This window comes from Opisthorchis viverrini (genome assembly GCF_000715545.1).
Source record: "Opisthorchis viverrini unplaced genomic scaffold opera_v5_2, whole genome shotgun sequence".
Lineage (NCBI taxonomy): Eukaryota > Metazoa > Platyhelminthes > Trematoda > Opisthorchiida > Opisthorchiidae > Opisthorchis > Opisthorchis viverrini.
Window position 1 is genome coordinate 3,298,225 of NW_008751658.1, and position 13,854 is coordinate 3,312,078.

Genomic DNA, 13,854 nt, shown 5'->3' on the forward strand with positions numbered 1-13,854 from the left:
GAGCTCCTTGGAATCACATTTGGGTGGTCGATTCGGAGTCGATGCTCGCCACACAGACAACGGAGATCGACTCCTTCAGTTGGGTGCTGATCACGAACTGTTTCTGGCAAATACGAACTTTCAACATAGATGTTCGCACCGCGTAACCTGGCGGCCACCAACTGCAAATCAACCGTGGACCCAGTTGGACCATGTGGCCATCAGCTACCGGTGGAGAGCCACAATTCAAAACTGCCGTTCCTTCTGTGGCACACCACTTGATTCCGATCACGCCATGGTGTGTGCACACCTGACAGTTCGTTTCCCTTCAAGTCCTCGCAAGTCGGAAAGAAGCATGCCAATCCGCTGTCTTCGGAGAACGATTGTAGCTCAACAGTATCGATCTGAGCTAGCCCAACAACTCTTCACAGTAAACAAAACTGTGGTGAGAGTGAGCATGTGGATGAAGCGTGGCAAAATGTGAAAGGAGCTATACTAGCGGCGTTCAGTGCTGCCTGCCCGAATTCTCCAATTCGACCACAAGACCACTGCATGTCGTCGAGGTCGTTATCCATGATTGATGCCAGGAAAGCTGTACCAGCAGGCAACGAGTTCAACGGCGCACATAAACCCTTCAAACGCCAAACAGTGAAGAGTCTAAGGAAAGACCGAGAGCTCTGGTGGACATCGAGAGCTCGGGAGATGGAGAAGGCTTTTGCTACGGGAAACAGGTGTGCCCTTTATCAACTGATATGATTGACTGGCTCTAGGAAAGCACTGTTCAGCGAAACGATAAGTGACAAAGATGACTCATTAATTCACTCGCAAAAACGTTGACTGGAGAGATGGGCCGAACACTTCGAAGAGCAGTTCAGCTGGCCTCCTGCAACACAGCCGGTGGAGATAATGCATACGGGCGAATGGAATGTTAACCTTGGTTGCCCGTCCTAAGAAATAAAGCACGAAATAGCCCTACTAAAACGTGCTAGGGCACCAGGATAGGATGGTCTGTATCCAGCTCTGTTCAAATAAGGCAGAAAATCCTTAGTGACCCATCTGACAAAGCTTATTGCTACCATATGTAACGAAGAGGCGACTGTAGAATGGGGCACGTCGAAAGTCATCCCTGTATTCAAAAACGGTACGCGGACGCTGTGTGAAAACCACTGTGGCGTCAGTGTATTAACTGTAGCATCGAAGGTGGCCTCTGGTTTAATTCTTCTAAGGTTGACTGAACACACCCTCCGACAGATTCTAGAACAGCGACACTGCTTCCAGCAGACAACCATAATCGTGTTTCTCGATCTGAAATTTGCCTTTGACTCTGTGGACCTTTAGACACTATGACAGTGTCTTTGGAGCAAAGGTGTTCTCCATAAATTCTTGATCATCCTTAAGGCACTGTACGCTAACTCCCGCGTGAAGGTCTACAGGAAGCTCTCACTTGAGTTCACCGCATCAAGTGGTGTCCGACAGGGCTGTCCTCTTTCACCTTTCTTGTTTAACTTCATCATTGATGCGATCATGGAAGACCCACTACCAGCCTCTAATTCCTGTGGGGTCGAAGTGCTCTCAGGTAACCCGTTCACAGACACCAGTACGCAGACGACATAGCTCTTCTGGGATCTGACCCCGTGGTAATGCAAATAATACTAAATAATCTAAATAATTCGGCCTCACGGTTCGGCATGCGCTTCACACCTACAAAGTGTAAAGTGCTGCTGCAAGACTGGGTAGACTGGAACCCTAACCTCATGCTTGCGGATGAACCGATTGAGGTAGTAGACAAATTTGTTTACCTGGGCAGCTGTATCAGTCCAGGTGGTCTCGCGAAAGGTGATGTTTCCATCCGGATTGGGAAGGTTAGAGCAGCTTTTGTGAACCTGCGTCACCTGTGGCGTAGGCGTGACATCAACTTCTCTGTCAAGGGTCGAGTTTACAATGCTGCGGTGCGCTCCATATTACTATATGGATCAGAAACCTGGCCGCTGCGCGCTGAGGACTTCGAAAGACTCAGTGTTTGACCATCGATGTCTTCGGAGCATTGCCCGAGTCTGGTGGGAACATCGGATCAGCAATTCTGAAGTACGTCGAATGGTATTAGGGAGAAGTAACTCACCCTCAATAGATGAACTGATCACACTGCATCGGTTGCGCTGGCTTGGCCACGTGCTGCGTATGCTAGTCGACCGACTTCCTCGAAGGGCTCTTTTCGCCCAACCACGTGAAGGGTGGAAGAGAGCCAGAGGCGGTCAAACAATGATTTGGCAGCGAAGTGTGGAAGCCATTACCAGCAAACTCAGCTGCGCTAGTCATTGCCGTCTTCTTGGATGGGGACCCCGAGACGGGCCACATCAATGGCTTGAGACATTGTCAGACATGGCTCAGACGCGTCCTCAATGGCGCTCGTGCATCAAAACTATTGCCTTTAATGCATAGCTCCTTTTCCAACCCCTTACTTGACAGCCCACTGACAGTGCTGGATTTATGCACCAACTTACCAGCTCGCGCCTGCGATGCGCAGCTACCTACCCCCTCTCCCAAATCATCGGTGAACGAAACTGCGGCAGCTGCAACCACTGTACGGCGAGTACGCGGTTATTACAGCTGACAATGATGATGGTGATGATGATGATGACGCTCTCGGGTCAGTAGCTCACGAGCCACCGTAGGGCGACGAAGCACAATTGGCGCCAACAGTCTCGTTACAACCGGGGTCAGGCTGATCCCCCTGTGGTTACCACACTCACTACGCGCCCCTTTTTTGAAAATGGGCGCCATCTTCCTGGATGGACCCCGAGACTGTCCGTATCAATAATTAGAGACATGGTCAGACCTGGCCCACTTGCGCCCTCAATGACGCTCATGCATTCAAGCTATTGCCTTCAATGCATAGCTCCCTTCCCTCACCCCCACTTAATGGTCCACCTGCAGTGCTGTATTTACGCACTAATTTATCAGTCGACGTTTTTTGCTGTCAATGATGACGGTGACGATGCAGAAGAGTTTTGTAATAGATCCGTGTGCCAAACTTGCGGCTGTCACACCGGATCCATGCTGTCGTCTGTTATCCTGGTTGACTGGAAAGCCATTCCACTTGTTTGAATGTGGCTCGGTCGGTTGTAGTCCGGATGTGGTCAATGGTTATTTCTACCTGCTTCCACCTGCTGCCGAAAGCCATAAAGTCAGACACTATCATCCTAACCGCGAACCTGAATGCCATGACTGGTCACCGGAGAACATCTCAAATTCACATGGATGGCCGACGTTTAGAATGTGTCCGAGAACGAGTTAGATCAGAGTCCGTGTTTTCGAGGATAAGCAGTGTCTTACTTGTCTAAGAACAAGTGTGGTTGAGCTGAAATTTACTTACAAAGGTTCATTACGAGTATATATGGAAACTGTAGTATGAAGCACACAAAAATCATGACATTTACTCGCCATTGTTTGAATGGACACAAGAGCTGATGTAGACAAGGGCTGGTGTATTGAGTCAGATTTCTCTGTCCCTCAAACTGTAATGATGAATGAGTCGCTGTTGTTCTAGAGTTTCAGGTTAACTCGGTTGGCATTCGGAGGATGGTACCGAAGAAGAATCAGATGCTTGAGAGCTACCGGGCTGACGTCCGGTTGCTTCAGTCGTATCTGGATGTTCGGTATCCCCGTTGGGTTCAGATAGATTGAGAACACTGTCAGTTGTATTCTGAACCGCTGGGGCTAGACGGCGAAGGGACACGGTTTCGACTCTTCCTTCTCGAAGAGCAATGTGTGTGTAGTGTCGGTTGCAGTTCAGAAGTTCGACTTATTGTACTAGTGGTTGATGCTTGGATGACCTATCACCTTGTTGCAGCAGAACTGGACGAGGAGTAGTCAACCGAGATGGCAACGATATTCCAAATGTTGAGCGGCGTGCATATTGAAACAAACGTTCGTGATCGTACCTAACACTGGTCGGAGGCTATGTAGAGCATCAGGGAGTACCGATTCCCAATAGGAAGGCGGAAGATTGTGAGATTTCAATGCTAAGCTTATTGTTTTCCAGAGGGTGCCGTTGAGACGCTCAATTTGACCGTTACACTGTGGATCACAAGCCGATGTATGACTCATAGAAACACCTTTCTCCAGAAGAAAGCTATTGATCTCAGACGACATGAACAATGAGCTTCTGACGAAATGGTAATAGCCTGGCATTCCGAGGGGACAGAGGACTTGTGTGAGACACTCAATCACAGTTGCGGAGGTTATATCCGCACACGCAAATGCAAATGGGAATCTAGAGAACTCGTCAATTATTGTAAGCGGTGGTTGCGTGTATTAGATGGCAAAGGGCCTCTAAACTCCAAACTCAGGCGTTCAAAAGATTGTGTTGCTTTAATGAATCTACCAGAGGATTTCCAGAATCTTGGCCTCAGTTTGGCACACACGTTGCAGGAGGAAATAACGCGCTTTACATCGTCGACGGAGTAGGGGAGGTTCTTGCAACGCGCAAAATGAACATACGGGTAATGCAGGGATGGCAGAGGGAGTTATTGAGCTCTCTGAGTTGTTTATTGCTCGCATGGAAGCAAATACGTTTCGTGACAGTGTCTGCGACATGATTGTCCTTGCGGTCGGTATATGACATCATACTTGTACTGGAACAACTCAATCCTCCAGCGTTGTATCTCGCTGTTTTTCACTTTACCCTTCTGTCCGCCCCCGTACATAGATGTGACTGAAAGCTGATCGGTGATCAGTTTGAAGGGTTTTCCGAGTAGATAGTGCCACCATTTCCTCGTAGCGTAGGCCTCCTTCTCGGTGGCAGAATGATTCTTCTCGCTTGAATTGCGTGTCCTCGAAAAAAAGGCTACCAGTCGGTGGTTTTGGCTGAGGGCTGCGGCTATAGCCACATCGGAAGCATTCGTTTCAACAACCAAAGACTCGTTATAATCTATTGTAATTATCGTAGCATTTTCCAGTTCATTCTTTAGGTTGTCGAAGGTTAGTTTGACGTCGTAGTGCGAAATCTCTCCAGTCATTTTGTCCAAACGTGGCAGAAGGTAAGCGTTCAGATACGTGAAGCGGTTGATAGTTTGGTTGTAGTCAACAACCATCGGGCGTTTGTGATTGACATTCTTGGTAACCAAATCCTGCACTCTCCAGGGAGAAGTTGACGGCTCAATGATGCCTCCTTGCAATAAGCAGTCAGCTTTGGCGCGAATGAATTTTTCATCATCCGGATGGTGCCGTCTTGATTTGGTTGCAACAGGTTTGCAATCTGGAAACAAGTTCGCGAAAAGTGATGGTGATTCAACGTCTACAGTCATTAGGCCACAGATGGTGAACGCATCACGATCCCCGCCGAATGCAATTTCCACTTTGCCATGGGGACCTAGAAAATCGTGCCCGAGTAAAACGTCGGTGCAGAGCCTTGGCATTACAAAAAGCTTCAGTTCATTGTATGAGGGTGAAAATATGGTCGATGCAACCCCTTGCAGAACGAAACACAGCTCGGTTTTCACGGATCTGCCTCTGCCCGTATTCAGTCAGTCTTCGATGCTACAGCTAATAGGCTGATGCCACGGTGGTTTTCACAGAGCGTCCGCGTACCCTTTTTCAAGATAGGGATAACTGTCGACGTGCCCCATTCCCATCAAGTACTGTTTCGCGTTGTCTGGAATCGTCACAAGCTTCCCATTGAGTGACACCGCTATCCAAATGATTAGAGTCTTTGTCCTTTCGGGGTTTATTGTTCTTGTCGATCGCTGCAAAAAGCGGGAAAAAGCCAGATGGTTTCATCTTTTTCCATTCATGTACCTTCAAGATAGGGTAACTGTCGACGTGCCCCATTCCCATCAAGTACTGTTTCGCGTTGTCTGGAATCGTCACAAGCTTCCCATTGAGTGACACCGCTATCCAAATGATTAGAGTCTTTGTCCTTTCGGGGTTTATTGTTCTTGTCGATCGCTGCAAAAAGCGGGAAAAAGCCAGATGGTTTCATCTTTTTCCATTCATGTACCTTTCACCTTAGTTGGATCATAAAGAATTGTGGAATGTGATGACGTCTGGAAAAAGTGCATGATGCAGAACTGGTTTAGAATCACCGTTCTATTCGCTTAAGCACACAGTGGCGTAGATACAGAAGAGCCTGAGTATCGTAGGTTCCGCTACTCTGTTAGATTAGTGGTGTGCATTTTTGATATCCAAGTATTGCTAACTTGAGTCTAGCCATGTCGCTTGTTCCAAAGCTCGCTAATGCTTTTCATTTATGCCGAAATTTCACCTTGGCATACTTTCGTGACCCATCCGTTCCTCCCACTACGCCCAGATCAAGGTTTGCAGTCGGGGTGGTGGATGCATTATTGAAGGCAACCAACGGAAACATTGTCCATCATGTCGTTTGGAAAAGTGCTTCGCTGTTGGGATGAAAAGAGAGCTGATACTACGTAAGTGCCGTCATCACATTCTTTTTTTAATTTCGTCTTGTAGTTACAATGTCGACCTCTAAAAATAACATTTGAGTTCTTAGGTAATTGTATGACTTTTAACGGTATGAGTGACTAAAGTCAGTCAGCACATCCAACCCTTCCCCCTGTTTCTCGGTTAATTGAGCGCTGATGTTAGTATTAGGGCCAAAGCTGACAGTGTTTTTCCTGTTCGCTAGCTACAAACTGCTAGCTAGCTACATGCTGAATAAAAATGCAATTCAAGAACATCGGAATGTGCTATATGAAGTTACCCACTACACAGATTGCAACTTGTTTTGGCTGAGGCCTTGGACCTCCTTCCCGGCAAACCCCAAAATATAGCACATTTTCTGCACAATCCTGGCTGTTATTTCACAAAACGTATGTGTTTGTAGTGGATGATGACTTCTGGATATCACCTCACAGCGTTCTGCACCATAGTTCATGTTCCGGAATGAATATTTCTTACTATATAATGCGGAGCGCAATTAGTCAACTGATGTCTTCAACACAAAGGCATAGCGATTGGTGATCATTATTTGAGGCACGTAGTGAAGCATGTCCTAAGATGTCGCGTCGCTGACCCTTACCCATTGTCATCACCGCAACATGGCCTCAAGTTAAACACCAACGCTTCACTCCTGTGTCATGCAAAACCGAATCAAGCGCTTTCGAGATATCGACGAACGCCATCCTGAGGATAGGAGCAGTCGCTGAAGAGTGACGAAGCAGGGCGTATAACAGCAATGTAGCTTCCAAACAACCGTAACGATGTAGAAATGTAAACAGGAATGAGGGGAATTGTAATCTACAGTCCACTGATCAGAAACCATCTTTTGATACCATCGGACACGAAGATCGGTCTGTCAGTTTGGTGAAGCCGGATTTGGAACCTTCGGAACTAGGGCAATAGAAGCACGACACGGATTCGGCGGACGACTCCCAGCTAATAAGAGTAAGTTGATAAACCCAGCGAGGGCTTTGGGATTGAACCGGCACATTATCCTGGGTTTGATTCTGTCCATACGGCAGTGAAGCATCAGTGCCAACACTGATGTTGCTGTCATTGATGATGATGATGAGTTTGTCCAGACTTGGGGACGAATAGCCCACTAAACTGATCATACGGCCGACTTCCTCACCTGTTTTTGGCTCGACCAAACACAAATAGGATTGCAGCACTGCGCGACTTGCCCGGCTATCCACGTGTTTTGGAGCAGAGGACACCTGTTTCCAATACCGCTCGGCATCCAGAGATAGGCCGTTATTACCTTTGTATAAAACCTTCCAGGACCCATCGAGCACAAAAAAACACTGCTTCTTTCCGTCTCCGGTGTTACAGGGTCTGAATGGTGGCGTAGTTGGCTCGGCAGATCTGTCTTCGGTCGGCGGACGTCATCCACTTCTTCCTCTTACGAGATGGCCCAAGTGGTTAGAGTGCAGTTTACTGACCGGAAGGTCCGTGGTTCGAATCCGACCTCCGCCACTCGACTTCCCCTGTCTAGGCTTGGGCGACCTGGCAGTATCCCAGCCCTCGTGCTTCCTTCGAGTGGCATGGCAGCTAGGCACCGGAAGGGTGCTACAGCTGAACGTTTTCTTACGAGATGTACCTGTTATCTGGTGTTCCTGCCAAACAGAACGGTAAATTCGGACGCAGGCCCTTTGTCGATTTACACTAGATAGTTCAGCAACCATCCAATCCTCACCATCGTTGAAGGCATTCACAGTAAATATCTGTTGAATTCCTCTGTTGAGTTCGAGAGGAATCGGGATCGTAATCGAGTCGAAAGATTACGTTTCCGCAGCTTGCGGATCAGTCTTGTCGGAATGTTTTGAAAATATAGATTGCGTGCGAACTTGCAACAGTGCTGCACTAACGGCCGTAGGGTACGCTCACGTTCGTGGACACTTGGCAATTATTTTCTAAACAAGGTATTGTGAAGTTATGACTCCCAAGTCTAGACAGCATTAAGTTTTGGGCCCTCAACCAATGCCTTTCGCTCAAGGGCCCGACCGCAGGGCAGCGGCAGTCAGTATAAAACCACCATGATCCACTTTTCAAGGGACATGTCTCCACATGTATTCCGACCCCCTACTCGGAGGCTCAAGGGACTTTTTGTCTGACTTCTATCTGTTGGCCAGCCCGGTGTGAGATACCGTTCCACAGGGCACTACCCACTGTAGCTCAAGTTCAGGCACTTTAAACCCGCGGTCCACTCCCGCTACCAAATGCTTGCTTAAACATCACTTTATCCTATTCACTGTACAGTTCTCCATCATTTACTATTTTAAAGAAATATGTAACCAACTTTTTAAAAATACTCATTTTTTGGGTGCGAGGGGCCAAGTTTTGCCATCACGAGGTGAAACTGCTACGTATGGCAATATCCATTAGATTTATGAATGCAGTTGGACAGTGTGCAATCGAATTTGACTTTTTTGGTGCTCGTTAGGTGGGCCAACTCCCCAGATTTCGTTCAGTTTTATATCTTGCCTGTGTTAACGAGGGACACAACTTAATTTCTAGTTCATACTGTGCTCCAACTGAATGCGCTGCACAACATAGCCAAAAGTATGGGAGAAATGGTCATGACATATATAAATTTCGATTGTATTCCCTTCTAGACAGGTATTTGCGAAATACTAATCTGTCTGTATAGACGAAACCTAGGAATACCGCGGCAATTGACTGGTGGCATACGTGGAACTGCTCGACTACCTAGCATAGTACATTTTAGCGTGTTGATATCGTTCGTCAGGAATTTGACAACACCGAATCTTCTGCGCTTGATGCTTGCTCGCTTAATCGGGCTCCTGATCCCTTCTTGAGCATTGTTTTCACCTGTTTTTTTCACCGGTCTGAATTTAATGGGGAACTATGACGGACCCTCATGTTGCGGAGGTTCATCGGTATCGTTATCCTTAGTGGCGGGTAAAGTCGTGCTGTATGCCCAAACTAGCATTCTTTTTTCTCGACTTGTTTCCACCTTTTGAAGTGGACGGGTGGCTACACGGTAAACTGTTCATCATGTGGATAGATCACAACAATATGTTGGCGACCGTGTGCGTCATTTCACCTTGCCCTATGTATCCTGGTAAGCCAATCATATATGAACATTGTCTTCTGGACAGTGACAGCGAGCAGTTGTTATTAATGCATGAGCGTGTTGCCAACCTCGGATCTTTTGTGATTTGTGGTTGCTTCTCAATTATTAACTTCTCCGGTTCGCTGTGCAACCATTTGTTTCGTATTTGATGTTCCTCATTCTCTTATTGCCGCTATTTCCCACTAAAGCGTATTTTGTTACACTGATTGCTGTGCATACTTTGTTGAGGCGCGTGTGCCTAGGAGTGTGTGACACACTATTTCGCACGACTTCTGAGTCTTCGCACCTCAGGTAGCATATGGCTTTCATTGTTTTGCATTTGTTAGGTTATGGTGCGCTTTATATCCATATGTAAGCCTGTAAATTTTAAATTAGCTCTTTGTAATCCTGGTTGGCTTGCATGCTGGCAAACATGTTCTCCGCCGCGTAAAGGAGCTAGAATGTTTCCGTAAAGTCCACTCAGGAATAGCCGAATAAAAAGTGGATTATATCTTTCCTTATAACGGGAGGTTGCCGGCACCATTTATGTTTTGGTCCGAACCAGAAACCTACGGGTTCTTCATTATTATGGTGATCATCCTTCGATTTTCCATATATATATTTTCCCCGTCTTAACCTAGGACTTTCTAGCTTGAAATCAATTTTTGAAGAAAACTGTTCGGCAGCTCACAACGGGTTTCGCCCTTTTGGGGCTCCTGGGCGTAGTTCCCGAGTTTCCGTCAACCTTGAACCTACTTGAACTCAAAATGGACAGATTTCGCAATCTGTGCAATTTGCGGACAAAAGCACGATAGCCTGTTTCAATTTTTCCTGGACTTCCCGAGTTCCGTCAACCTTGAACCTACTTGAACTCAAAATGGACAGATTTCGCAATCTGTGCAATTTGCGGACAAAAGCACGATAGCCTGTTTCAATTTTTCCTGGACATTATATATGACGGGGCATAGGCAAACAGAGTCCATATATGTTTATCTTTGCAGGGCCAATTGTTTGCCCTCCTTAGTCCAGTGAGTGCTGTTGTGGGGTGTTTTCAAAAGGATCAGAAATTGTGTCAAACCGTGCTTTATGTAGCATTTCACCAGTGTCCTCGTAACATCGGAATTTTACTTTAGGTCGTTCATTTTGACGGCAACATAACCCACTATCACCTGAATATTAGTATTTTGCAAGCGAAACACTAGCAGTCCTCATCTTGTCCACTGTTATTGGATGGCGGCTTAATTAACCGGCCCAATCAGACTGACTTATCCAGTTTGTACGGATGTTCCATTACTGACTGATATTTTGCCTGCACCCTCTTTTGACTCACAACTACCCAGCGGAGAGTAAGGTTGTGAAACCTTCAATCAATTGGAAAATGTTTGGGACCGATTGGGTAGTCATCGTTTCAGAGAGGTTCGGTAAATCCACCGATTTTTTTTTCACCAAAAATTCCTGAAACGAAGTTGTGAAATTTTCTTTGGATGCACAGTAGGTCTGAATGTGCTTTCGTTCGATGGCCAGTTTCTGTGCACTTGATTACTCAGTTGTTATTGTGGTAATGGGTTAGGCCTTCGGGGTTGTCAATTCTGAGCTTACTGATAAAGTTGGGTTAGACGAATGAATTCTCATATGTGTTTCTGTCGCCCCCGTGCTTACTTCCTCGGGTTTGACCCAATGCAACTGTATGTTCCTGTGTACCACAATATCAAGGTACGTGAAGTCTGGGGCGAAAAGAGATAGGTTAAGGAGATGGAATCCATGTTCGTAAAGCATCACATCGTGCACACCATTGACTTCAGTTTTGTGCTGCTGCAGAAAATGTTCCTATCCATACGATCCTGGTCGGTGTGAGGGTCCAACAGATCCGAGTGAAATAGTGATGGTTTCCGTTTCAGAAGAGATTGATAAATAATCGGTAGTTTTTATTTGGGCAACGTTTCGCTTTTGACACAAAAGCTTCATCAGGCCAAGTGATGGTTTTCATGATTTCGCCAAGTTTTCTGTCAACCTCCCGGTATTTGTTTCTCGTCAGCCCCAGCAACTGCTAGCGGAGCTCCTTGGGTCAAACGGTGATGAGACACTTTCAGGAAAAAAAATAGAGATCGACTTTGATATCCTGCTCTTAAAAAGGAAAACGAACTTCTTTTTCATGAATCGCTGTTCCCAGCAGATATGGGCTATACTTCGTTGGCATAAGTGATCAAAAACATTTAGTATCTGACCGTCCACCCGTGGAGCCCATGTTTCAGATGCGCATAGCGGCGCAGTTCGCACGAACACAACCTTCCCGCGATGGGCTGATATGTCATCGATTTCGCAGGTGACTGAGTGTTGCGAACATTGCGCGAGCTTTGGTGATTAGGGGAGAAATGTTATCTCTCAGCTTTGATGCTAGCTCAACCTCTCAGGTAAGCAAGTTTTTTCATGATACCAAAAGCCTCCCCATCCAGGTTGAGACTTAGTGCAGGAGATGGCTATTCAACCAACATCGCCTCACAGTTTCATGGGGCGAACTTAAAACCAAAGTAACGGACAAGTGATGGTTTTATACAAATTGTTTTGCACCGCCAGTGCTGAGCGGGATATCAGGACTGCGTTGTTCACGTATCCAAACTCTGCTTGATACTGGACGTTACGCACTGTAATTTCGGTGGGTTCTAAGATAGTCAACCTCCCAGGTTATTTCCGTTCGTCCCTATTCCTTCCATCCAACTACTCGTATCTTCTGCCAATATAACGACATCTTTTTTTCGGTTCCATGAAGAGGCCGGTTCAGCTAGTGGTAGAAATATTTAGATGAACATCGGTTAGAGCATAAGCAGTATCAATGAGCAGACACTAGTTCTGGATTCGTTCTATTTGTTTTGATTATCTTAGTCTTCCGGTGTAAAGTCGAGACTTAGCTGGGATTCCGTTTACAAGGACAGATTTAGAAACAAGACTGGGTTCAATGCCGACGCAACTTTACCCGGTTATCATCACTTCGGAACTTCCGGAAAGTAATAGCTGGAGCTGTGATTCTCAGATGGTGACCAGTGAAACATCTACATTGGAATCTTGAAGACTCATTTGGGATAGACACAAGTAGATCTTTAGGAAATCCCGTGTTCCGACCGGTTCGGCTTTCTGACCTGACCCCCTTAACGCCCGAATTCGTAACATGTGACCTTGAAACATATTGAGGTTGAGTATTGGTTTACCATTTGGTTGGGCCTCAGTTGCGACGAAGCTAGGAATTCCTATTTACACGGAATTTCTGCTTTCCTTACTGTATTTCTGACGATTAAGGTTAGTATTGGAATAGAACTGTGCTTATGAGGGAAGGTCTAGGTTAGAAATGTTTTGAAAATCCAGGGGAATAACGCATGAAATGACTAGTGCCCAGTAAATAAGCCTAAATGCAATGGGTGAGCATCGAATTTGCATCGATAGCTATGATTAATGAAGTTCTGCTGACAGCTTACTTCCCATTTGTCCAATTCGACGAAGGTGGTTTATTTTGGAGTCCTACCCGCAACCTTCGATCATAGTATTCACAACTTTCACGGTAACACTAACTATGGATATGGTTCATACACCCTTTGGATGGGTACCAGTCGTTCTGCATACCGAGTGATATTTTAACCACACTTGCTGGTCAGTAGCATCAGTCCTAGTTGGAATCACTGTAGTGCGATTATTTATACAGAAACGATATTCACGTTCGCTTTGTACGTCAGTTGTGAATGGTTTTAAGTCAGCGTCTAGCTCTCTCCCTTAGGAGGACAACCAATGATCTCTCAAACCGAGTGAAGCGCCGGACACCCACATTCATCCTTCACTTTGTGGAAACATCGCTACGAGAAGGCAGTGAGCAGGAATTCCTCGGTAGAGACTCCTGGAAGCAGCTTGTCTGACGGCATTCTGGGATTATGTGACGGATTTCTCAAGCATCCATGTCGGAACGTTCAGAAGCCGTTCTACAGCATCGCTGGATGTAATTCCCCGTAACCACCACTATGCAGATGAATCTCATCCTGTGAGCGTGTCTTCGGCACATATTGGGTGCAGGCTGCCATGTCATCAAAGGCATATACTTTAAGTTCACTTGCCTAGTGGTCCCACTATAAGTTATCCGTCATAAGTTTTAGCGGATGGTCTTGCCAGTGGTGTTGTGTGTATTCTCTTTCCTAGGTGGGTCGGCAAAGCTGCATAATATAACCTATCATCCATCTGTTTCTGCCAATAGGCTGTGACCCAGACAAACCTTCAGTGTGATTTGGACACAGCTACAAATCCCTTCAGTGTGTTAACTAATGCGTGTAAAACCGGCAACGTCATAGATATTGATGGTTATATAT

The 13,854-nt window shown here is 46.3% G+C and overlaps 1 protein-coding gene across 1 annotated transcript in view; it reads left to right on the forward strand.

The window, feature by feature from the left end:
- T265_00230 (hypothetical protein) overlaps positions 1-13,854 on the forward strand; it is a gene marked incomplete at both ends in the record, with an annotated part of 43,731 nt that overhangs the window by 16,514 nt on the left and 13,363 nt on the right. Inside the window, 2 exons of the mRNA XM_009163938.1 lie at positions 1,696-1,928; positions 1,957-2,290. Coding sequence (XP_009162202.1) covers positions 1,696-1,928; positions 1,957-2,290 — 567 coding nt within the window. The remainder of the gene's footprint in view (positions 1-1,695; positions 1,929-1,956; positions 2,291-13,854) is intronic.